Source organism: Staurois parvus, unplaced genomic scaffold (assembly GCF_062004578.1).
Source record: "Staurois parvus isolate SC_StPar_1 unplaced genomic scaffold, SC_StPar_1.0 ptg002121l, whole genome shotgun sequence".
Lineage (NCBI taxonomy): Eukaryota > Metazoa > Chordata > Amphibia > Anura > Ranidae > Staurois > Staurois parvus.
In genome coordinates, this window is record NW_028319917.1 from 193,032 (window position 1) to 220,552 (window position 27,521).

The window sequence follows — 27,521 nt, forward strand, 5'->3', positions numbered from 1 at the left end:
GGACGTCGTTTTGAGCAAATTTGTTTTTGTGTAAAAGAAAAAAAAAGCGGAAAAACTGTTTTTAGACGTCTTTTGAGCTATTTTTTTTATGGAAATAAACACTAAAAAAGTGGAAAAACTGTGTTTCTGGATATCTTTTTGAGTAAAAAAAGGCAAAACGCTAATGCAAAAACACTGAAAAATTCACTTTTTTAACGCGACTTTACATAGTGAAAGCTACCAGCATTTTTAAAATGTCACGTGTGCATGGAGCCTTAGGAAACCTGCCCTGAGAAATGCCGTGCAGCTGTCATTGGAGAGCATGCACGTAGGAAGTGGCTGTAAATAGGTTGCTAAAGATCTGCAGCACTAAGATGCAAAAAAGGTGGGAAGTATTGTTTATTTAATAAAAAAAAAAAGACAATTTTTTTATGATTCGCAATGAATAGAACAAAGTAACTTCCGTTCACTTGGAGTTTGCATCTACTTTAACCACTTGCCGCCCAGCCACTGTACATATACGGCGGCAGGGCGGCACTCACAGGCAAAACCGCGTTTTAAAACGTGTGTTTTGTAAACAAATAGGAGGTGCGCGCGAGGCGTGCCGCCGCCCTATCTGTCCCGCCAATCACCGCTGCAGATGTGAGTCGCCGGGTCACAGCCGCTTCTTAGCGGCTGTTTCCCAGCGATCGGCGGCAAACAGTGACAGAGAGCACAGCTGCAGTAGCTGTGCTGTCTGTCACTTCCCTGTCAGCTCGAGGATGAGCTGATCGAGAAAGAACAGTTTCTCTTTCTCCATCAGCCTTGTCCCGCCCAGCACACACCCCCGCCCCGCCCCCTAGTAAAACACTCCCCTCACTCCTATAACCCTTCCCTGCAAAATAAAGTTAACCCCTTCCTCCCCAGTGCCATTAGTACAGTGTCAGTGTTTTTTTTTTTTTTGCACTGATCACTGTGTTAGTGTTTTTGGGGATGTCAGTGACCCCAAGTCAGTACCCCCCAATGTCAGAATGTCCGCCGCAGTCCCGCCATAATTCGCTGATCGCCGCCATTATTAGTATAAAAAAACCCTAAAAATCCCAGTATCTTTCCCGCCATTTGTAAACGCTATAACTTTCACGTAAACCAATTAATTTACACGTATTGTTTTTTTTTTTAGCAAAGACATGTCGCAGAATGCGTTTTGGCAGAAATTTATGACTAAATTTGATTTTTGCATTTTTTTTTTTTTACTTGACATGTTTTATAGCAAAAAGTCCAAAATATTGTTTTTTTTTCTCAAAATTGTCAGCCTTTTTTTTATAGCACAAAAAATAAAAACCGCACAGGCAATCAAATACCACCGAAAGAAAGCTCAATTTGTGGGGAAAAAAAGGATGTAAATTTGATTTATGTACCGTATTGCATGACCGCGCAATTGTCCGTTAAACTAGCGCAGCGCAGTATAGCAGAAAAATGGCGTAAATCGCAGTATCTATACCATAGTTTGTAGACGCTATAACTTCCACACAAAGCAATCAATATACACTTATTGGGATTTTTTTCACCAAAAACATGGAGCAGAATACATTTTGGCCTAAATTTATAACCAACTTTGAGTTTACTATATATTATTTATAGCTGAAAGTAAAAAATATTGTTTTTCTTCAAAAATTTTGGCCTTTTTTTGTTTATAGCGTGAAAAATAAAAAGCGCACGGGTGATCAAATACCACCGAAAGAAAGCTCTATTTGTGTGAAAAAAAGGACGTAAATTTTGTTTGGGTGCAGCGTTGCATGACCGCGCAATTATCGGTTGAATTAGTGCAGCGCCGAGTAGCAAAAAGAGGCGTGGTCATTAAGGGGGGTAAATCCTCTGGAGGTCAAGTGGTTAACAATACCAAAAAGCTAAAACAAACCAAAAAAAAAAAAAAACCATACAAACTATAAAAAAATAAAATTTTTTACTAAACACCAAAATGCCCAAAAGATCATTAAAAAAAATGCTCATAACGTTCCATATCAAACGTATGAGGTGGATTGTTCTGTGTCTGAATAGGCATTTTGCAAGTTTATATGATTTGAAGACAAATATATTTATTATCAACTTTCAGCAATTTGAGCTTTTTTTTGGAAATTTTCAAAATTCACCGATACTGACACAATGATAAATGTTATAAGACAGATTTATTAGACATGCGGAATGTTTGTTTATTCTTTCATTTGTTACTATCTGTTCTAACACATCACAATAATTTAAATATTTTATATATATCTATACACACACACATAATATATACATACATTACATACGTACCCGCAGGACCGCGCTGCGGAGCAATCTGTCACAGTCGTGTACCCCGGACATGGCCGATGACAGTTCTGTGTACCGGCCCCAATGCCACTACCATGTGCCCTGCTGTGACCAATCACAGCAGGTCACATGACAGTTGTATACAATGGATGGCTTCATTCATGCCATCCATTGTATACTAGGGTGTCTAGCTGTGAACGGTCACAGCGATCACATGCACAAGCTGGGCCAATCACAGCCATTAACTGCTTGCTTATAGCAAAGAAATTCTTTGCTATAAGCAATCAAATTGTGTAAAAAAAGAAAAAGTGATCACTTCCCCAAAGTAGTACAATGTTACTATGATAACATTATACTACTTTGATCATAGTGTAATATGGAAAAAAAAGAGAAAAAATTTAATGAAAAATAAAAAAATTATTTATTTTAAATAATTACAACAAAAATTATCAGTTTTTTTTTCGTACTGTCACCAGTGTCCCTGATCACCGCCATGCCAGTTATATGCTGACGCTGGACTGCACTGGTGACAGGATGTAGAAAAAAAAATTTGTGAAAATAATTTTTTCCATTTCTTAATTTTCCAAAAAATTATGACAAAAAAATTACAACGTCAAAAAACTCGACATGCCTCTTATGAAATACGCTGTACTGTCTACTTTGCAAAAACGGGTCCTGTCCTGACATTTGGGGGATATCTGTACTGTCCTGACATTTGGGGGATATCTGTACCGTCCTGACATTTGGGGGATATCTGTACTGTCCTGACATTTGGGGATATCTGTCCTGTCCTGACATTTGGGGGATATCTGTCCTGTCCTGACATTTGGGGGATATCTGTACTGTTCTGACATTTGGGGGATATCTGTACCGTCCTGACATTTGGGGGATATCTGTACCGTCCTGACATTTGGGGATCTGTCCTGTCCTGACATTTGGGGGATATCTGTACTGTCCTGACATTTGGGGGATATCTGTACTGTCCTGACATTTGGGGGATATCTGTCCTGTCCTGACATTTGGGGGATATCTGTACTGTCCTGACATTTGGGGGATATCTGTACCGTCCTGACATTTGGGGGATATCTGTACCGTCCTGACATTTAGGGATATCTGTCCTGTCCTGACATTTGGGGGATATCTGTACCGTCCTGACATTTGGGGGATATCTGTACCGTCCTGACATTTGGGGGATATCTGTACCGTCCTGACATTTGGGGGATATCTGTACCGTCCTGACATTTGGGGGATATCTGTACTGTCCTGACATTTGGGGGATATCTGTACCGTCCTGACATTTGGGGGATATCTGTACCGTCCTGACATTTGGGGGGATATCTGTACCGTCCTGACATTTGGGGGATATCAGTACTGTCCTGACTGTCAGAGGAAAAGATGAGGAAGCCCGGGTAAATGCGCCAATACGCATAATGGCCACGCCAATTAGCGCAAAGAAGTGCGCATGCGACACGTAATCATGCATATTTGTGCACGAAAACGCACCAGCACACGCAGGGTGCATTAATTGCTGACACTTAGTGGCCTTTATAAGGACTGCAGCTCTTCTCAGTGATGGCTGGATTATCGGCAGCCCCTCCCGTTCCTTTGTTTCCAGCTCATTATCCATTACTGACCCGGCTTGATCCTGACCTTGCTCCTGTCTGATGCTCTGTGTATGATCCCGGCTTGATCCTGACCTCGCTCCTCTCTGATGCTCTGTGTATTATCCCGGCTTGATCCTGACCTCGCTCCTGTCTGATGCTCTGTGTATGATCCCGGCTTGATCCTGACCTCGCTCCTGTCTGATGCTCTGTGTATGACCCCGCCTTGATCCTGACCTCGCTCCTGTCTGATGCTCTGTGTATGACCCCGGCTTGATCCTGACCTAGCTCCTGTCTGATGCTCTGTGTATGACCCCGGCTTGATCCTGACCTCGCTCCTCTCTGATGCTCTGTGTATGACCCCGGCTTGATCCTGACCTCGCTCCTGTCTGATGCTCTGTGTATGATCCCGGCTTGATCCTGACCTCGCTCATGTCTGATGCTCTGTGTATGATCCCGGCTTGATCCTGACCTCGCTCCTGTCTGATGCTCTGTGTATGACCCCGGCTTGATCCTGACCTCGCTCCTGTCTGCTGCTCTGTGTATGACCCCGGCTTGATCCTGACCTTGCTCCTGTCTGATGCTCTGTGTATGATCCCGGCTTGATCCTGACCTCGCTCCTGTCTGATGCTCTGTGTATGACCCCGGCTTGATCCTGACCTCGCTCCTGTCTGCTGCTCTGTGTATGACCCCGGCTTGATCCTGACCTCGCTCCTGTCTGATGCTCTGTGTATGACCCCGGCTTGATCCTGACCTCGCTCCTGTCTGCTGCTCTGTGTATGACCCCGGCTTGATCCTGACCTCGCTCCTGTCTGCTGCTCTGTGTATGACCCCGGCTTGATCCTGACCTCGCTCCTGTCTGATGCTCTGTGTATGATCCCGGCTTGATCCTGACCTCGCTCCTCTCTGATGCTCTGTGTATGACCCCGGCTTGATCCTGACCTCGCTCCTCTCTGATGCTCTGTGTATGATCCCGGCTTGATCCTGACCTCGCTCCTCTCTGATGCTCTGTGTATGACCCCGGCTTGATCCTGACCTCGCTCCTCTCTGATGCTCTGTGTATGATCCCGGCTTGATCCTGACCTCGCTCCTGTCTGATGCTCTGTGTATGATCCCGGCTTGATCCTGACCTCGCTCCTGTCTGATACTCTGTGTATGACCCCGGCTTGATCCTGACCTCGCTCCTCTCTGATGCTCTGTGTATGATCCCGGCTTGATCCTGACCTCGCTCCTGTCTGCTGCTCTGTGTATGACCCCGGCTTGATCCTGACCTCGCTCCTCTCTGATGCTCTGTGTATGATCCCGGCTTGATCCTGACCTCGCTCCTGTCTGATGCTCTGTGTATGATCCCGGCTTGATCCTGACCTCGCTCCTCTCTGATGCTCTGTGTATGATCCCGGCTTGATCCTGACCTCGCTCCTGTCTGATGCTCTGTGTATGATCCCGGCTTGATCCTGACCTCGCTCCTGTCTGATGCTCTGTGTATGATCCCGGCTTGATCCTGACCTCGCTCCTGTCTGCTGCTCTGTGTATGACCCCGGCTTGATCCTGACCTCGCTCCTCTCTGATGCTCTGTGTATGATCCCGGCTTGATCCTGACCTCGCTCCTGTCTGATGCTCTGTGTATGATCCCGGCTTGATCCTGACCTCGCTCCTCTCTGATGCTCTGTGTATGATCCCGGCTTGATCCTGACCTCGCTCCTGTCTGATGCTCTGTGTATGATCCCGGCTTGATCCTGACCTCGCTCCTGTCTGATGCTCTGTGTATGATTCTATATATGAATCGAAAATCTAATACAATTCATATCATTATAATACAATCCACACGTGAATCCACTGCAAGTGGTGAACACTAAAACCACGTCTGTTAGCGATCCACTCAATTCAGTGCTAACACACTTATCTCTATGCAAACGTGTAAATTGTGATGGGACTTCAAAAACCAACTTTGCAGATAGTTATCTGCATCAAAACCCCATTTTAATGTGCACACAAATAAGTGAAAAATATACCAAATATACTGTGTATACTCCAACTCGTGTAGCAATAAATAACTAGAAAAAGTACAATTTGTGGGGAAATTGTGTGAAGTGTTCTTGCAGCCAACCCTAACCAAGTGATTGATGAAATGTAAGCAGTGCACATGGCAAGCCTGACAGAGGGAGAAATGCATTTCAACTTTAATTTTGCAGCTAACAGTCTAGCTGCCTGCTGACTCACCTTCAGTTGCTATGGCAACTCACTCACTCACTCACAGCAAGCTGAGAGGAGCTTTTATAAACAAACTGCTCCAACTTGCTCACTTCACTGGTGGTTGCCATCTTCAAATGGTTATAATTTTAAAAGTATAAATCCGACAGCAAAGAACTTTATATTGTGAGAATCACAAGACCCAGACCTACATTTTGATGCATAGTATGTCTCTGAAATACTAAACATGAAGGCACAGTCGCAGTTTAAAAATGTCCCTTCAAATTTCAGGTGGCTGCGAGTGAAGTTTCAATGAAAGTCAATGGGAGGGGTGAGTTGCAAACAAATGGTCATATTGTGAAAACAATCAGGACTAGGGCTTATGGGTTTTTGTTTTTTTTTTTCAAAATTGTTTGTCTTTTTTGTTAATTTAGCAAAAAATATTAAATTAAATACCACCAAAAGAAAGCTCTAGTTGTGTGAACAAAATTGATAAAAGTTTAGTTTGGGTACAGTGTTGCACGACTGCACAATTCAATCATTCAAAATGTGAGAGCGCCAAAAGCTTAAAATTGGCCCGGAGAGGAAGGGGGTAAAAGTGCTCGGTATTTACAAAAATAAAATAAAAAAAACAAAAACACAATTCGGAGATTTCCATTACCGTTTACCGCCAAATGAAAGCCCAATCTGTCCCGAGAAATATGCGGGATAATTCACCGGCATGACGATGCGTACAGATTTACTAACATACGTCAAAGTTGCAAAATTGGCGTTAAGATTTGTTTGACGCTTAACTCCCAAGTAAAAAAAAAAAAGAAAAGAAATTTTTTTTTTCCCAGTTGCTTCATGAAAATGAATGACCCCCAATGCTGTGTGTCTCGTTGGTGGATGTTGCTGCGTGGGGTACAAAGTCTAACATTCGTGCATTCTGATGCTGCTGTAAGCGCCAATTTTTTGATTGCACGAGAGGCGGATAAACATCACAACCTCCCATCCTCCGGAATTTCATGCTGCCATGCTCAGGGCAAGCTCAGGTAGAAATCCTTTCATTCAGGTGGAAATCAACGTTCTGAAGAGACAAACATGAAAGAGAAAATGTATATTCTGAATAACACGGAGCTTTAATTATGAGATCAATGAATAGAACATGAAACAATGTAACAAAATGTAATAATAAACTGCAAACTGGTAATGAAAAACAGGGGCCACAAAGGGAAGCAATCCTATGCCCACCACTGTGAGTGCGGGCCTGGGAAGGGGCTCAGCTCGGCTCCAAGCAACTGGATGGATCCCACGAAGCCGCACGTCTCTGCCTGGGCTCCTGTCAGGCCACGCCCCCCAAATGTGTTTTGCTCCGCCCCTCAGAGCTTAATCATAGGATCCCCATGATTAACTGCTTCCGCTCCGCCCTATAGCAGAAATACTGCTACAAGGCGGCACGGCTGTGCAAAATCAGGTATATATACGTGATTTTGCAGTTCTGGGTAGGGAACTTAAAATCTTAAGAATATATTTTAAAAAAATATATTTTTTTTAAATATATATTCTTCAGATTTTTTTTAACATATAAAAAAGTCATTTTAACATATATTTGTAAATGCGTTCCAAAAATGTAGATTTGTATTTTTAAAGACATACAGTATATGTATGTAGATATTTATATATATATATATGTGTGTATGTATATATGTGACGGGAGTGACTTTTGGGGGTGGGGGGACCCCTGTCTCAGCTCCCCATGTTCCCATTATGTGTAAGTCACCCTGTGCCTGTTAGGGGTACGGGGTGAAATGTTATAATATTGGTGTGGGGGCTGTTCATTGTTTGCTGCCATGCGGCTGCATCCCATTGTTCTAGCAAACTATTATGGGATGTAATGTTTGTGTATTGGTGTGGGGGTTGTCCATTGTTCACAGCCAGGTGGTGCATCCTATTGTTCTATTGTGTGGCTTGGTTTAATGGGGGGTGTTTCCGGCAGCCCTCCCTCCTGATGGGACGGCCTGCTGATGTGTTTCCTGTTACTGGGTGTATTGCCCCGCCCTGTGTATATATCTTGTGTTTGTGATAAAATAAAGCAGGTCTACTTCCTGCCTTAAGAAGCTGGTGCTGTATGGTCCTACATGGTCAGCGGTGGGGTCCGTAGATGGTGTTCGGACGGGAGTCTAACCGAAATACCCTAGCACAGTCGGGTCCGGTTCCGTTACATTGGTGGCAGTGGTGGGATTGTGCTTCCAAGCTGTGAACACGTCCAAACCACCACCGGGATACAAGATCAGGAAAGGAGACGTCAGTCACCCCAGTGGAGATATGGACCTGGCATTAGAGTTCCTGGGGCTGCTGCAGACCATTCTTGTATCATGCCCCAGGACTACACTCCACTGAAACTGCCCTACTAAAACTCATTAATGATCTACTAACAGCTAAAACCAATGGCCACTACTCCGTACTCATCCCAACCAATGGCCACTACTCCGTACTCATCCCAACCAATGGCCACTACTCCGTACTCATCCCAACCAATGGCCACTACTCCGTACTCATCCCAACCAATGGCCACTACTCCGTACTCATCCCAACCAATGGCCACTACTCCGTACTCATCCCAACCAATGGCCACTACTCCGTACTCATCCCAACCAATGGCCACTACTCCGTACTCATCCCAACCAATGGCCACTACTCCGTACTCATCCCAACCAATGGCCACTACTCCGTACTCATCCCAACCAATGGCCACTACTCCGTACTCATCCCAACCAATGGCCACTACTCCGTACACCTCCCAATCAATGGCCACTACTCCGTACTCATCCCAACCAATGGCCACTACTCCGTACTCATCCCAACCAATGGCCACTACTCCGTACTCATCCCAACCAATGGCCACTACTCCGTACTCCTCCCAACCAATGGCCACTACTCCGTACTCCTCCCAACCAATGGCCACTACTCCGTACTCCTCCCAACCAATGGCCACTACTCCGTACTCCTCCCAACCAATGGCCACTACTCCGTACTCCTCCCAACCAATGGCCACTACTCCGTACTCCTCCCAACCAATTGCCACTACTCCGTACTCATCCCAACCAATTGCCACTACTCCGTACTCCTCCCAACCAATGGCCACTACTCTGCAGCTTTTGATACGGTTGACCATCCCCTCCTCCTCAAAAAACTCCAGTCTCTTGGCCTCCGAGACTCTGCTCTCTCTTGGTTCTCCTCCTACCTATCGCAGCGCTCCTTCAGCGTTACCTATAATGCTGCCTCCTCCTTTTCACTCCCTCTCTCTGTAGGGGTCCCTCAAGGTTCTGTCTTTGGACTCCTTCTCTTCTCCATCTACACCTCCTCCCTTGGTCACTTGATAAACTCCCACAGCTTCAACTACCACCTCTATGCTGATGACACACAAATCTATCTTTCTACCCCTCACCTCACCCCTTCAGTCTCCTCCTCACGTCACCCCTTCAGTCTCCACTCGCATTACTAACCTACTAAGTGACATATCGGCATGGATGTCACTCCACTACCTCAAACTCAATTTTTCCAAAACTGAGCTTAGTATTCCCCCCAGCCCGTGCCCCCTCCCCTGACTTCTCCATCAAGATCAATAATACGACCATCAGTCCCTCCCATCATGCCAGGGAAGTAGGTGTAATCCTAGACTCCCATCTGTCCTTTCACCAAATCCAATCACTGTCCAAATCTTGTAGACTTCACCTCCGCAACATCTCCAAGATACGCCCGTTCCTAACCCCCGGAAACCACTAGGCAACTTATTCACTCCCTGGTTATCTCTCGCCTTGACTATTGTAACTCCCTCCTCATTGGCCGACCTTATCACAGGTTATCCCCTCTTCAGTCTATCATGAATGCTGCTGCCAGACTCATCCACCTTACTAACCGTTCTGTATCTGCCTCCCCTCTCTGCCAATCCCTCCACTGGCCTCCATTCAGTGTCCTCCACCCCTCTCTGCCAATCCCTCCACTGGCCTCCACTCAGTGTCCTCCACCCCCCTCTGCCAATCCCTCCACTGGCTACCACTTAGTATCCTCCACCCCTCTCTGCCAATCCCTCCACTGGCCTCCATTTAGTGTCCTCCACCCCTCTCTGCCAATCCCTCCACTGGCCTCCATTTAGTGTCCTCCACCCCTCTCTGCCAATCCCTCCACTGGCCTCCATTTAGTGTCCTCCACCCCTCTCTGCCAATCCCTCCACTGGGCTCCATTCAGTGTCCTCCATCCCTCTCTGCCAATCCCTCCACTGGCTTCCCATTGCCCAATGGATAAAATTAAAAACATTAACAATAACGTATAAAGCCATTTATAACTCCGCCCCAAATTACATCACCAATCTTGTCTCCAAATATCACCCAAACCGTACTCTTCGCTTCTTGCAGGACCACCTGCTCTCTAGCTCCCTTGTCTCCTCCTCCCATGCTCATCTCCAGGACTTCTCCAGAGTCTCCCCCATCCTCTGGAACTCTCGACCCTAATTTATCAGACTACAGCCTACTATGCCCACTTTTAGGCGATCTCTGAAAACCTCTCTCTTCAGGGAAGCCTATCCTTCCCTCAGCTAATACTGGAATCTTCTACTCTTCCAACCACTCCATCCCCCACAGTTACTACCGTTTGTACTACTAGCCCCTCCCTCTTAGATTGTAAGCTCCCAGGTTCAGGGCCCTCCTATCCCTCTTGTATTGAACTGTATTGTTGCTGTATTGTCTCCCTGTATATTGTACAGCGCTGAGCACACTGTTGGAGGCATAAATCCTGTATAATAATAATGAAGGACTGTGTCTACGGATGAGTACCTGGAGCTCAGGCAGCGGATTCGGGTGGTCCTTTGGAGAGGAGCCCTCCAGGTTGCTGGTATGGACAAGGGCAAGTGCTATCCAACCCCAGGGGAACGGGCCAGGGACCAATGGAAGTTACGGATGCTATTCCTGGGAGAGCGACCCCAGGAGCAATGGGTGGCCAAGTTGGACAGGCTGGTCCAGCAGGAGATAAAGCTGGACAACAGATATCAGCCTCTGCAGTGGTACGCAGAGCAGAAATATTTAGGGGTGACAACAGAATGCTCTCCGGAGGGATATGACTTTGGGGACCCTGGATTGTTGTGGGAGAGCCTTACAGATCTTCTTGTGTTTGGCGATGAAGGAGAACCTACCCTGGAGGAGTTGCGAGAAGGCAGAGAGGCTATGTTCGGTCTCACAGGGGTCTCAGAGCTTGAACCAAATCTGGAATACCTGCTGAAGAAAGAACTGCATCTGGAAAGGGCATACAGGCAACTGCTAAAACATGTTCGGCAGCATGCCGAAGAATCGGCAGTGGAAATTCCAGAGACTGGGGATTTGATAGACTTTTCTGCTGAGGAAACACAACCTGGTAAGCCTCCAGCAGAAGAGCTGGGAACAGAGCCAAACATTACTGAACTCTGCCCAGCACTGGTAACATCTTCTGGATTCCACGGACAGGAGATGGTGAACCCCAATCTCCAGATACCAGTTCCAGAGACTGGGGATTTGATTGACTTTTCTGCTGAGGAGGAACCAGCCGGAGAGCCTCCAGCAGAAGAGCTGGCATCAGGGCCTGGCGTGGGTGACCTCTGCCCACAACAATCAGCACTGCAGGAGCTACAGGAAGAGGATGCAATTGGCACTTTACAATGGCAGCTTCAGCTGATGTCCATGGATGGGACTTCGGTCTCCACTGACACAACCCCAGAAAAAGGTCTGGCATTGGGACAGGAGGACGTCAGCCTTACTTTGACTTGATGGACATCCCTCAGTGTTCGCTGTCTGTGATTTACTCCTACGTTAGTCTCCTGCCGAAAGGGGAGATATGTGACGGGAGTGACTTTTGGGGGTGGGGGGACCCCTGTATCAGCTCCCCATGTTTCCATTATGTGTAAGTCACCCTGTGCCTGTTAGGGGTACAGGGTGAAATGTTCTAATATTGGTATGGGGGTTGTCCATTGTTCACGGCCATGTGCTGCATCCCATTGTTCTATTGTGTGTCTTGGTGGTGTTTCCGGCAGCCCTCCCCCCTGATGGGGCGGCCTGCTGATGTGTTTCCTGTTCCTGGTTGTATTTCCCCGCCCTGTGTATATATCTTGTGTTTGTATTAAAATAAAGCAGTTTTTACTTCCTGTCTTAAGAAGACTGGTGCTGTCTCGTCCTGTGTGGTCAGCGGTGGGGTTCGTGGATCTGTGTTCGGACAGGGAAGTGGTCATTGGAAGGAATAGTGCCTCATCATTGGTGTCACTGGGAGGAATAGTGCCCCATCATTGGTGTCAGTGGGAAAAAATAGTGCCCCATCGTTGGTGTCAGTGGGAGGAATAGTGCCCCATCGTTGGTGTCAGTGGGAGGAATAGTGCCCCATCATTGGTGTCAGTGGGAGGAATAGTGCCCCATCATTGGTGTCAGTGGGAGGAATAGTGCCCCATCATTGGTATCAGTGGGAGGAATAGTGCCCCATCGTTGGTGTCAGTGAGAGGAATAGTGCCCCATCGTTGGTGTCAGTGAGAGGAATAGTGCCCCATCGTTGGTGTCAGTGGGAGGAATAGTGCCCCATCGTTGGTGTCAGTGGGAGGAATATTGCCCCATCGTTGGTGTCAGTGGGAGGAATAGTGCCCCATCATTGGTATCAGTGGGAGGAATAGTGCCCCATCGTTGGTGTCAGTGGGAGGAATATTGCCCCATCGTTGGTGTCAGTGGGAGGAATAGTGCCCCATCGTTGGTGTCAGTGGGAGGAATAGTGCCCCATCGTTGGTGTCAGTGGGAGGAATATTGCCCCATCGTTGGTGTCAGTGGGAGGAATAGTGCCCCATCGTTGGAGTCAGTGGGAGGAATAGTGCCCCATCGTTGGTGTCAGTGGGAGGAATATTGCCCCATCGTTGGTGTCAGTGGGAGGAATAGTGCCCCATCGTTGGTGTCAGTGGGAGGAATAGTGCCCCATCATTGGTGTCAGTGGGAGGAATAGTGCCCCATCATTGGTGTCAGTGGGAGGAATAGTGCCCCATCGTTGGTGTCAGTGGGAGGAATATTGCCCCATCGTTGGTGTCAGTGGGAGGAATATTGCCCCATCGTTGGTGTCAGTGGGAGGAATAGTGCCCCATCGTTGGAGTCAGTGAGAGGAATAGTGCCCCATCGTTGGTGTCAGTGGGAGGAATAGTGCCCCTTCGTTGGTGTCAGTGGGAGGAATATTGCCCCATCGTTGGTGTCAGTGGGAGGAATAGTGCCCCATCATTGGTGTCAGTGGGAGGAATAGTGCCCCATCATTGGAGTCAGTGGGAGGAATAGTGCCCCATCATTGGTGTCAGTGGGAGGAATAGTGCCCCATCATTGGTATCAGTAGAGGGAATAGTGTCCCATGATTGGTGTCAGTGGGAGGAATAGTGCCCCATCATTGGTGTCAGTGGGAGGAATAGTGCCCCATCATTGGTGTCAGAGGGAGGAATAGTGTCCCATCATTGGTGTCAGTGGGAGGAATAGTGCCCCATCATTGGTGTCAGTGGGAGGAATAGTGCCCCATCATTGGTGTCAGTGGGAGGAATAGTGCCCCATCATTGGTGTCAGTGGGAGGAATAGTGCCCCATCATTGGTGTCAGTAGAGGGAATAGTGCCCCATCATTGGTGTCAGTGGAAGGAATAGCGTCCCATCATTGGTGTCAGTGGAAGGAATAGCGTCCCATCATTGGTATCAGTGGGAGGAATAGCGCCCCATCATTGGTGTCAGTGGGAGGAATAGTGCCCCATCATTGGTGTCAGTAGAGGGAATAGTGCCCCATCATTGGTGTCAGTGGAAGGAATAGCGCCCCATCATTGGTGTCAGTGGAAGGAATAGCGCCCCATCATTGGTGTCAGTGGGAGGAATAGCGCCCCATCATTGGTGTCAGTGGGAGGAATAGCGCCCCATCATTGGTGTCAGTGGAAGGAATAGCGCCCCATCATTGGTGTCAGTGGGAGGAATAGCGCCCCATCATTTGTGTCAGTGGGATGAATAGCGCCCCATCATTGGTGTCAGTGGGAGGAATAGCGCCCCATCATTGGTGTCAGTGGGAGGAATAGCGCCCCATCATTGGTGTCAGTGGGAGGAATAGCGCCCCATCATTGGTGTCAGTGGGAGGAATAGCGCCCCATCATTGGTGTCAGTGGGAGGAATAGCGCCCCATCATTGGTGTCAGTGGGAGGAATAGCACCCCATCATTGGTGTCAGTGGGAGGAATAGTGCCCCATCATTGGTGTCAGTGGGAGGAATGGTGCTCCATCATTGGTGTCAGTGGGATGAATGGTGCCCCATCATTGGTGTCAGTGGGATGAATGGTGTCCCATCATTGGTGTCAGTGGGAGGAGTAGTGCCCCATCATTGGTGTCAGTGGGAGGAATAGTGCCCCATCATTGGTGTCAGTGGAAGGAATAGCGTCCCATCATTGGTGTCAGTGGGAGGAATAGTACCCCATCATTGGTGTCAGTGGGAGGAATAGTGCCCCATCATTGGTGTCAGTGGGAGGAATAGTGCCCCATCATTGGTATCAGTGGGAGGAATAGTGCCCCATCATTGGTGTCAGTGGGAGGAATAGTGTCCCATCATTGGTGTCAGGAATAGTGCCCCAGGAGTCAGATAAAGGCGAGCAAAGAGGCACATCAGGCCCTCAGGCTGAAGTTTGAAGACCATTGATCTAGACCTATAGTACTCCTATCGCTTCATATAAACTTTAGACTGCTCTGGGGGTCCCTAGGCACACCCCGTCTGACAGAACATACCCCAAAATATGGGTTTGTAAGTGGATTCTACATAACGTGATAATCCATATCCTTGTCCTCCAAAAGTAATCCATACTCGGCCCCTGTAATCTATTACAATCACTGAAATCTGGCTTTATAATCTATTTTTTCATGAAAATGTTTCTTATTGTGTTCTTCTGCGTCCTCGAAATGTCCCTGTAAGCTCCTGAACCTCTCCTTTTCCCCCTCACTTCCGGTCAGCTCTATGCACATCCTGTAGTCCATCTCAGGAGCGAGCTACAGAGGGTGGGTTCCTACATACAGTGGGACCACGCATGGGGGATTTTAAAATGCTTTTAGTTTGATCCAAAGACCATATTGGTCCAGGGACAACCATTTTGTTCGGAAGGTAAGTATTGACTTGCACCTTTCATCATCCCTTCACTCCTCATCAAAGTCTAATTGTCAGTTCTAGCTGCACACATAATTTCCTTCAGGCTCAGTCCACCCAGACGTGAGATCCTGGCCTAAGATCCATCCCGGCAGGTAGATCCTTCCTCGGTTTCCTGAATCCATTCAGCTTCAAGTACAATACGTCATAAAAAAAGGAAGCAAATGAGTTGAGAAAGGGATGAAGCAAAAAGAGCTGAAATGAGATTTTCGGTGACTGTGAAATGATGTGAAAGTGAAACTAAACTCCCATCTCTCAAGTCTGGGAAGTTTGAAAGTTTTCACTTTTGTGATAAATCCTAAAACTCGGCCTATAAGAAGAGAGCTAAAAGATGGAGCTCAGCACAGAGCAGCAATCCAGCAGAACCTGGACCCCCTCTGGAGAACACGAAGCCCAGAGAACAGACAACCCCTTGTACCCCAGACGCAATGGCCAGCTTTTATTCCTGGACAGTCCTCCTACTGAGCCTCAGCTCCATCGTCTCTGCCCGAACCTGCAAATGGCTCCATCTCAACCAAGAAGAATGGAGCAGGCAGATTCTGCGCAGCTTCAACGAGATGGTTCCTGCAGAGAAAACCGGCCAACTCTGCCAAGAAAACCCGTCTCACCTTCCCGTCATTGACTGGCTTTACAATATTATCCAGGCTGAGTCTGCAGCCATTGCTGTGCGAGAAGTGGCCGACCAAACCATCCGCTTCTACAGAAGAAACCAAGACAGGATGGACTACCACCGGCCTTCCTGGGAGAAGCTTCAGGAACTCCTCCACCACCAGGAGCAACAGCTGTCTGATTGTATCCCGGAGGGAGCAGAGAACCGGCTCTTCATACAGGGAATCAGCCAGAGGTTCAGTACCCTGCAGAGGATCCTAGAGGAGCCGGGAGATGCTGGGTGTGCTTGGAGAACCGTCCACACCGAGATCGGGAGGAACCTACGAATGGCGGCTCAACTGTCAACTCGCATGAGAAAACTGAAGTTGCAGGACTAGAACCCACTTCGGTAACAACATCTCTGATTGGCCAATGTTGAGGAACCAGATTTTCTCTATTTTTTATTTTTATACAGAAGGAATATTTATTATATTTATATTCTATATATTTATATTGTGAAATGTATTGCTTTTGTTGTTACATCTCCAAATCCAACTGTCAACTCCCAATGTGAAAACTGAAGTCACATGACTAGAGCCCACTTCAGTAACAAAATCTCCGATTGGCCAACGTCAAGGGTCCAGATTTTCTCTATTTATTATTTTTATACAGAAGCCCTATTTATTATATTTATATTATATATATTTAAGTTGTCAAATGTATTGCTTTTGTTGTTACATTGCCAAAAAAAACTTTTTATGGTGCACCAAAGGACTATCTTTCAGGCAACCCGAACTGCTTTCACCGTAATCTTCATGTCCTGAAACTACCTGTCCAGTGTTGTCTCCAAACGTCTTCCACTACCAGAATATGAACCCTGATGAAAGGGGATTTGTGACCCCCCCCCCCCAAAATGTGATAACTATATCTTCAGCCTTCTTGTTTGTAAAAAAAATAAACTTTTACTGGACTTATTCTAAATCTCTGGTGTGATCCCATTATTTCATATAGTCTTCCAATTTCAGTGATGTTTTGTTCCTTCAAAATGATTTGGAGGTGTGCATTTCAGATGAGCAAACTTTGGGTGGGAAAAGTGAACAGAACTCTGGGGTGCATCACTAAAGGGGTCACCGGCAGGAGGAAGGAGGTCCTGATTCCTCTATATAGATCCTATCACTAGAGGGGTCACCAGCAGGAGGAAGGAGGTCCCGATTCCTCTGTATAGATCTTTATATCACTAGAGGGGTCACCGGCAGGAGGAAGGAGGTCCTGATTCCTCTATATAGATCCTATCACTAGAGGGGTCACCGGCAGGAGGAAGGAGGTCCTGATTCCTCTATATAGATCTTTATGTCACTAGAGGGGTCACCGGCAGGAGGAAGGAGGTCCTGATTCCTCTATATAGATCTTTATATCACTAGAGGGGTCACCGGCAGGAGGAAGGAGGTCCTGATTCCTCTATATAGATCCTATCACTAGAGGGGTCACCGGCAGGAGGAAGGAGGTCCTGATTCCTCTATATAGATCCTATCACTAGAGGGGTCACCGGCAGGAGGAAGGAGGTCCTGATTCCTCTATATAGATCTTTATATCACTAGAGGGGTCACCGGCAGGAGGAAGGAGGTCCTGATTCCTCTATATAGACCCTGTCTCTAGAGGGGTCACCGGCAGGAGGAAGGAGGTCCTGATTTCTCTATATAGATCCTATCACTAGAGGGGTCACCGGCAGGAGGAAGGAGGTCCTGATTCCTCTATATAGATCTTTATATCACTAGAAGGGTCACCAGCAGGAGGAAGGAGGTCCCGATTCCTCTATATAGATCCTATCACTAGAGGGGTCACCGGCAGGAGGAAGGAGGTCCCGATTCCTCTATATAGATCCTATCACTAGAGGGGTCACCGGCAGGAGGAAGGAGGTCCTGAATCCTCTATATAGATCTTTATATCACTAGAGGGGTCACCGGCAAGAGGAAGGAGGTCCTGATTCCTCTATATATATCCTATCACTAGAGGGGTCACCGGCAGGAGGAAGGAGGTCCCGATTCCTCTATATGGATCTTTATATCACTAGAGGGGTCACCGGCAGGAAGAAGGAGGTCCTGATTCCTCTATATAGACCCTGTCTCTAGAGGGGTCACCGGCAGGAGGAAGGAGGTCCTGATTTCTCTATATAGATCCTATCACTAGAGGGGTCACCGGCAGGAGGAAGGAGGTCCTGATTCCTCTATATAGATCTATCACTAGAGGGGTCACCGGCAGGAGGAAGGAGGTCCTGATTCCTCTATATAGATCTTTATATCACTAGAGGGGTCACCGGCAGGAGGAAGGAGGTCCCGATTCCTCTATATAGATCCTATCACTAGGGGGGTCACCGGCAGGAGGAAGGAGGTCCTGATTCCTCTATATAGACCCTGTCTCTAGAGGGGTCACCGGCAGGAGGAAGGAGGTCCTGATTTCTCTATATAGATCCTATCACTAGAGGGGTCACCGGCAGGAGGAAGGAGGTCCTGATTCCTCTATATAGATCCTATCGCTAGAGGGGTCACCGGCAGGAGGAAGGAGGTCCCGATTCCTCTATATAGATCTTTATATCACTAGAGGGGTCACCGGCAGGAGGAAGGAGGTCCCGATTCCTCTATATAGACCTATCACTGGAGGGGTCACTGGCAGGAGGAAGGAGGTCCTGATTCCTCTATATAGATCTTTATATCACTAGAGGGGTCACCGGCAGGAGGAAGGAGGTCCTGATTCCTCTATATAGATCCTATCACTAGAGGGGTCACCGGCAGGAGGAAGGAGGTCCTGATTCCTCTATATAGATCCTATCACTAGAGGGGTCACCGGCAGGAGGAAGGAGGTCCTGATTACTCTATATAGATCCTATCACTAGAGGGGTCACCGGCAGGAGGAAGGAGGTCCTGATTCCTCTATATAGATCCTATCACTAGAGGGATCACCGGCAAGAGGAAGGAGGTCCCGATTTCTCTATATAGATCCTATCACTAGAGGGGTCACCGGCAGGAGGAAGGAGGTCCCGATTTCTCTATATAGATCCTATCACTAGAGGGGTCACCGGCAGGAGGAAGGAGGTCCTGATTCCTCTATATAGATCCTATCGCTAGAGGGGTCACCGGCAGGAGGAAGGAGGTCCCGATTCCTCTATATAGATCTTTATATCACTAGAGGGGTCACCGGCAGGAGGAAGGAGGTCCCGATTCCTCTATATAGATCCTATCACTAGAGGGGTCATCGGCAGGAGGAAGGAGGTCCCGATTTCTCTATATAGATCCTATCACTAGAGGGGTCACCGGCAGGGGGAAGGAGGTCCTGATTCCTCTATATAGATCTATCACTAGAGGGGTCACCGGCAGGAGGAAGGAGGTCCTGATTCCTCTATATAGATCTTTATATCACTAGAGGGGTCACCGGCAGGAGGAAGGAGGTCCTGATTCCTCTATATAGATCCTATCACTAGGGGGGTCACCAGCAGGAGGAAGGCGGTCCCGATTCCTCTGTATAGATCTTTATATCACTAGAGGGGTCACCGGCAGGAGGAAGGAGGTCCTGATTCATCTATATAGATCCTATCACTAGAGGGGTCACCGGCAGGAGGAAGGAGGTCCTGATTCCTCTATATAGATCTTTATATCACTAGAGGGGTCTCCGGCAGGAGGAAGGAGGTCCTGATCCCTCTATATAGATCTATCACTAGAGGGGTCACCGGCAGGAGGAAGGAGGTCCTGATTCCTCTATATAGATCTATATATCACTAGAGGGGTCCCTGGTGGGAGGAAGGAGGTCCTGATTCCTCTATATAGATCATTATATCACTAGAGGGGTCACCGGCAGGAGGAAGGAGGTCCCGATTCCTCTATATAGATCCTATCACTAGAGGGGTCACCGGCGGGAGGAAGGGGGTCCTGATTCCTCTATATAGATCCTATCACTAGAGGGGTCACCGGCGGGAGGAAGGAGGTCCTGATTCCTCTATATAGATCTATCACTAGAGGGGTCACCGGCAGGAGGAAGGAGGTCCCGATTCCTCTATATAGATCCTATCACTAGAGGGGTCACCGGCGGGAGGAAGGGGGTCCCGATTCCTCTATATAGATCCTATCACTAGAGGGGTCACCGGCGGGAGGAAGGAGGTCCTGATTCCTCTATATAGATCTATCACTAGAGGGGTCACCGGCAGGAGGAAGGAGGTCCTGATTCCTCTATATAGATCTTTATATCACTAGAGGGGTCTCCGGCAGGAGGAAGGAGGTCCTGATTCCTCTATATAGATCTATCACTAGAGGGGTCACCGGCAGGATGAAGGAGGTCCCGATTCCTCTATATAGATCCTATCACTAGAGGGGTCACCGGCGGGAGGAAGGGGGTCCTGATTCCTCTATATAGATCCTATCACTAGAGGGGTCACCGGCGGGAGGAAGGAGGTCCTGATTCCTCTATATAGATCTATCACTAGAGGGGTCACCGGCAGGAGGAAGGAGGTCCTGATTCCTCTATATAGATCTTTATATCACTAGAGGGGTCTCCGGCAGGAGGAAGGAGGTCCTGATTCCTCTATATAGATCTATCACTAGAGGGGTCACCGGCAGGAGGAAGGAGGTCCTGATTCCTCTATATAGATCTATATATCACTAGAGGGGTCCCTGGTGGGAGGAAGGAGGTCCCGATTCCTCTATATAGATCATTAAATCACTAGAGGGGTCACCGGCGGGAGGAAGGGGGTCCTGATTCCTCTATATAGATCCTATCACTAGAGGGGTCACCGGCAGAAGGAAGGAGGTCTTGATTCCTCTATATAGATCTTTATATCACTAGAGGGGTCACCGGCAGGAGGAAGGAGGTCCTGATTCCTCTATATAGATCCTATCACTAGAGGGGTCACCGGCAGGAGGAAGGAGGTCCCGATTCCTCTATATAGATCCTATCACTAGAGGGGTCACCGGCAGGAGGAAGGAGGTCCCGATTCCTCTATATAGATCCTATCACTAGAGGGGTCACCGGCAGGAGGAAGGAGGTCCCGATTCCTCTATATAGATCCTATCACTAGAGGGGTCACCGGCAGGAGGAAGGAGGTCCCAATTCCTCTATATAGATCCTATCACTAGACGGGTCACCGGCAGGAGGAAGGAGGTCCTGATCCCTCTATATAGATCTTTATATCACTAGAGGGGTCACCGGCAGGAGGAAGGAGGTCCTGATTCCCCTATATAGATCCTATCACTAGAGGGGTCACCGGCAGGAGGAAGGAGGTCCTGATCCCTCTATATAGATCTTTCTATCACTAGAGGGGTCACCGGCAGGAGGAAGGAGGTCCTGATTCCTCTATATAGATCCTATCACTAGAGGGGTCACCGGCAGGAGGAAGGAGGTCCTGATTCCTCTATATAGATCTATATATCACTAGAGGAGTCCCTGGTGGGAGGAAGGAGGTCCTGATTCCTCTATATAGATCTTTATATCACTAGAGGGGTCACCGGCAGGAGGAAGGAGGTCCTGATCCCTCTATATAGATCTTTCTATCACTAGAGGGGTCACTGGCAGGAGGAAGGAGGTCCTGATTCCTCTATATAGATCCTATCACTAGAGGGGTCACCGGCAGGAGGAAGGAGGTCCTGATCCCTCTATATAGATCTTTCTATCACTAGAGGGTTGTCACCTTTAGGAAATCCTTCCTAAGAAATGCCATGCTGACACCACCGAAGGGCATGGAGACAGGAGGTGGCTACTGAGAAGCTGCATGAGAATGCAACAAAAAAAAACATAAAAATAAAGAAAAAAAAAAGATGAAAAGGATTTTATTTCTCATGAGAATAATTTATGGTATACAGAGCACAGAGCAAACGCAGTGTCCTTGGGTTTACATGGACTTTCAGTGCTGGATCTGTGCTAGACTCACCTCCTAAGAGTTCCGCTCCTTCTTGGCTTTGCCCAGAGATGTCACTATCTGGGGACTGGACATTGTCCATATACTTCTGCTCAGCGGCATCTCTCTTCTCTTCCTCAGTCTTCTGGAATCCTGCAGAGGGAAGACATGGAAGGTGTCAGGGTGACCTACAGATTGTTTAATAAAGTTGTTTTAAACAAAGCCCTTCAAATGTAGGATGGTGGGAGAGCGGTACGTCTGTGAAGGTTCCAGGTCATAGTTACTACAAATCAGCTGGGAACTGCTCACTGCCCCCCATTACATAGTGCTCACTGCCCCCCATTAGATAGTGCTCACAGCCCCCACCACATACTGCTCACAGCCCCCAATACATACTGCTCACATCCCCCAATACATACTGCTCACTGCCCCCCACTACATACCACTGCCCCCACTACATACTGCTCACTGCTCCCTATTATATAGCGCTCCCTGCCCCCACTAGATAGCGCTCACTGCCCCCCATTACCTATCGCTCACTGTCCTTACTACATACTGCTCCCTGCCCCCACTACATAGCACTCACTGCCCCCCATTACATACCACATACCACTCACTGCCCCCCACTACATACTGCTCACTGCCCCCACTACATACTGCTCACTGCCCCTACTACATAGTGCTCACTGCCCCTACTACATAGCGCTCACTGCCCCCCATTACATACCACATACCACTCACTGCCCCTGCTAGATACTGCTCACTGCCCCTACTACATAGCACTCACTGCCCCCCATTACATAGCGCTCACTGCCCCAACTACTTAGCACTCATTGCCCCCCATTACATAGCGTTCACTGCCCCAACTACATAGCACTCACTGCCCCCCATTACATAGCGCTCACTGCCCCAACTACATAGCACTCACTGCCCCCCATTACATAGCGCTCACTAAATATTGCTCACTGCAACCATTACATAGTGCTCACTGCCCCCACTACATACTACTCACTGCCCCCCCCATTATATAGTGCTCACTGCCCCCCATTATATAGTGCTCACTGCCCCTACTACATACCACTCACATGCCAAACTACATACTGCTCACTGCACCCATTACATAGCGCTCACTTCCCCCCATTACATAGTGCTCACTGCCCCCCCATTACATAGTGCTCACTGCCCCCCATTACATAGCGCTTACTGTCCTCATTACATACGGCTCACTGCCCCCCACTACATACTGCTCAATGCCCCCATTACATATCGCTCACTGCCCCCACTATATAGCGTTCACTGCCCCCATTACATATCACTCACTGCCCCCACTACGTAGCGCTCACTGCCCCCAATACGTAGCACTCGCTGCCCCCCATTATATAGCGCTCACTGGCCCCCATTACATAGCGCTCACTGGCCCCCATTACATAGCGCTCACTGTCCCCCATTACATACTGCTCATTGCCCCCACTACGTAGCACTCGCTGCCCCCCATTACATACTGCTCACATGCCCCATTACATAGCGCTCACTGCCCTCCATTACATAGTGCTCACTGCCCCCCATTACATAGCACTCACTACATATCACTCACTGCCCCCACTACATATCGCTCACTGCCCCCACTACATACCGCTCACTGCCCCCACTACATACCGCTCACTGCACCCACTACATACCGCTCACTGCCCCCACTACATACCGCTCACTGCACCCACTACATACCGCTCACTGCCCCACTACATGCTGCTCCCTATTACATAGCGCTCACTGCCCCCTATCACATATCGCTCACTGCCTCCACTACATACTGCTCACTGCCCCCACTACATACTGTTTACTGCCCCCCATTACATAGCGCTCACTGCCCTCACTATGTAGCACTCGCTGCTCCCCATTACATACTGCTCACATGCCCCATTACATAGCGCTCACTGCCCCCCATTACATACTGCTCACATGCCCCATTACATAGCACTCACTACATACCGCTCACTGCCCCACTACCCCACTACATACCGCTCACTACCCCCACTACATAGCGCTCACTGTCCCTACTACATGCTGCTCCCCATTACATAGTGCTCACTGCCCCCATTACATACTGCTCACTTCCCCCCCATTACATAGCGCTCACTGCCCCCACTACATCCTGCTCCCCATTACATAGTGCTCGCTGCTCCCCATTACATACTGCTCACTGCCCCCCATTACAAAGCGCTCAATGCCCCCCATTACATAGTGCTCACTGCCCCCATTACATACTGCTCACTGCCCCCCCATTACAAAGCGCTCACTGCCCCCCATTACATAGCGCTCACTGCCCCCACTACATACTGCTCACTGCCCACCATTACATACTGCTCCATATGAGAAAATGGCCTAAGATTTGTTTTTGCCCAATCTGCACAGAACAAATGAACATGCAGATTCACAGGACGAATAGCTATGCGTTTTTTTAATAACTGTTGTCACCATCAGGAAATCCTTCCTGAGAAATGCCATGCAGACACCACCGGAGGGCATGGAGACAGGAAGTGGCTACTGAGAAGCTGCATGAGGATGCAACAAAAAACAAAAGAAAAAAGAAAATAAAAAAGATGAAAAGGATTTTATTTCTCATGAGAATAATTTATGGTATACAGAGCACAGAGCAAACGCAGTGTCCTTGGGTTTACATGGACTTTCAGTGCTGGATCTGTTCTAGACTCACCTCCTAAGAGTCCCGCTGCTTCTTGGCTTTGCCCAGAGATGTCACTATCTGGGGACTGGACATTGTCCATATACTTCAGCTCAGCGGCATCTCTCTTCTCTTCCTCAGTCTTCTGGAATCCTGCAGAGGGAAGACATGGAAGGTGTCAGGGTGACCTACAGATTGTTTTATCAAAGTCTTGTAAACAAAGCCCTTCAAATGTAGGATGGTGGGAGAGCGGTACGTCCGTGAAGGTTCCAGGTCATAGTTACTACAAATCAGATGGGAACTGCTCACTGCCCCCCATTACATAGTGCTCACTGCCCCCCATTATATAGCACTCACTGCCCCCCATTACATAGTGCTCACTGCCCCCCATTATATAGTGCTCACTGCCCCCACCACATACTGCTCACTGCCCGCACCACACACTGCTCACTGCTCCCCATTATATAGTGCTCACTGCCCCCACAACATACTGCTCACTGCCCCCACCACACACTGCTCACTGCCCCCCATTATATAGTGCTCACCGCCCCCCATTACATAGCACTCACTGCCCCCCATTATATAGTGCTCATTGCCCTCACTACATACTGCTCACTGCCCCCATTACATAGCGCTCACTGTCCCCCCATTACATAGCGCTCACTGCCCCCACTACATACTGCTCATTGCCCCCCATTACATAGCACTCTCTTCCCCACTACATAGCACTTACTGCCACCCATTACATACCGCTCACTGCCCCCACTACATAGCACTCACTGCCCCCACTACATAGCACTCACTGCCCCTATTACATAGCGCTCACTGCCCCCCACTACATACCGCTCACTGCCCCACTACATACTGCTCCAAATTATATAGTGCTCACTGCCCCCACTACATATCACTCATTTTCCTCACTACATACTGCGCACTGCCCCCCATTACATAGCGTTCACTGCCCCCTCTACATACCGCTTACATGCCCCACTACATATCGCTCACTGCCACACTATATATAGCTCACTGCCCCCATTACATAGTGCTCACTGCCCCCATTACATAGTGCTCACTGTCCTCACTACATACTGCTCACTGCCCCCACTACGTAGCACTCACTGCCCCCCATTACATAACACTCACTGCCCCCCATTACATACCGCTCACTGCCCCCACTACATACCGCTCACTGCCCCCTCTACATACCGCTCACATGCCCCATTACATACTGCTCACTGCCCCCACTACATACTGCTCACTGCCCCCATTACATATCGCTCACTGCCCCCACTATATAGCGTTCACTGCCCCCATTACATATCACTCACTGCCCCCACTACATACCGCTCACTGCCCCCTCTACATACCGCTCACATGCCCCATTACATACTGCTCACTGCCCCCACTACATACTGCTCACTGCCCCCATTACATATCGCTCACTGCCCCCACTATATAGCACTCACTGCCCCCATCACATAGCGCTCACCGCCCCCCATCACATAGCGCTCACCGCCCCCCATCACATAGCACTCACCGCCCCCCATCACATAGCGCTCATTGCCCGCCATCACATAGCGCTCATCGCCCCCCATCACATAGCACTCACCGCTCCCCATCACATAGTGCTCACCGCCCCTCATCACATATCGCTCACCGCTCCTCATTACATAGCGCTCATTGCCCTCCATCACATAGTGCTCACTGCCCTCATTACATAGCGCTCATTGCCCTCCATCACATAGTGCTCACTGCCCCCATTACATAGCGCTCATTGCCCTCCATCGCATAGTGCTCACTGCTCCCATTACACAGCGTTCACTGCTCCCACTACACAGCGCTCACTACCCCCATTACATATCACTCACTGTCCCCCATCACATATCGCTCACTACCCCCATTACATAGCGCTCACTGCCCCCCATTACATAGCGCTCACTGCCCCCCATTACATAGCGCTCACTGCCCCCCATCACATAGTGCTCACTACCCCCATTACATAGCGCTCACTACCCCCATTACATAGCGCTCACTGCCCCCCATTACATAGCGCTCACTGCCCCCCATTACATAGCGCTCACCGCCCCCCATCACATAGTGCTCACTACCCCCCATCACATAGCGTTCACTGCCCCCTCTACATACCGCTTACATGCCCCACTACATATCGCTCACTGCCACACTATATATAGCTCACTGCCCCCACTACGTAGCACTCACTGCCCCCCATTACATATCGCTCACTGCCCCCCATTACATACCGCTCACTGCCCCCACTACATACCGCTCACTGCCCCCTCTACATACCGCTCACATGCCCCATTACATACTGCTCACTGCCCCCCACTACATACTGCTCACTGCCCCCACTACATACTGCTCACTGCCCCCCACTACATACTGCTCACTGCCCCAATTACATATCGCTCACTGCCCCCACTATATAGCGTTCACTGCCCCCATTACATATCACTCACTGCCCCCACTATATAGCACTCACTGCCCCCATCACATAGCGCTCACCGCCCCCCATCACATAGCGCTCACCGCCCCCCATCACATAGCGCTCATTGCCCGCCATCACATAGCGCTCATCGCCCCCCATCACATAGCACTCACCGCTCCCCATCACATAGTGCTCACCGCCCCTCATCACATATCGCTCACCGCTCCCCATTACATAGCGCTCATTGCCCTCCATCACATAGTGCTCACTGCCCCCATTACATAGTGCTCATTGCCCTCCATTACATAGTGCTCACTGCTCCCACTACACAGCGCTCACTACCCCCATTACATATCACTCACTGTCCCCCATCACATATCGCTCACTACCCCCATTACATAGCGCTCACTGCCCCCCATTACATAGCGCTCACTGCCCCCCATTACATAGCGCTCACTGCCCCCCATCACATAGTGCTCACTACCCCCATTACATAGCGCTCAGTACCCCCATTACATAGCGCTCACTGCCCCCCATTACATAGCGCTCACTGCCCTCCATTACATAGCGCTCTCCGCCCCCCATCACATAGCGCTCACCACCCCCCATCACATAGCGCTCACTGCCCCCCATCACATAGCGCTCACTACCCCCATCACATAGCGCTCACTGCCCCCCTTCACATAG

The 27,521-nt window shown here is 48.9% G+C and overlaps 1 protein-coding gene across 1 annotated transcript in view; it reads right to left on the minus strand.

Annotated features, from left to right (window-relative positions):
- Positions 1-2,125: 2,125 nt before the first annotated feature.
- The window catches only part of LOC149432654 (uncharacterized), a gene marked incomplete at its 5' end in the record, with an annotated part of 98,067 nt that continues 72,671 nt past the window's right edge, over positions 2,126-27,521 (minus strand). The window contains 3 exons of the mRNA XM_089665088.1: positions 2,126-7,131; positions 21,742-21,861; positions 24,422-24,541. Of these exons, the coding sequence (XP_089521214.1) occupies positions 7,124-7,131; positions 21,742-21,861; positions 24,422-24,541 (248 nt within the window). The remainder of the gene's footprint in view (positions 7,132-21,741; positions 21,862-24,421; positions 24,542-27,521) is intronic.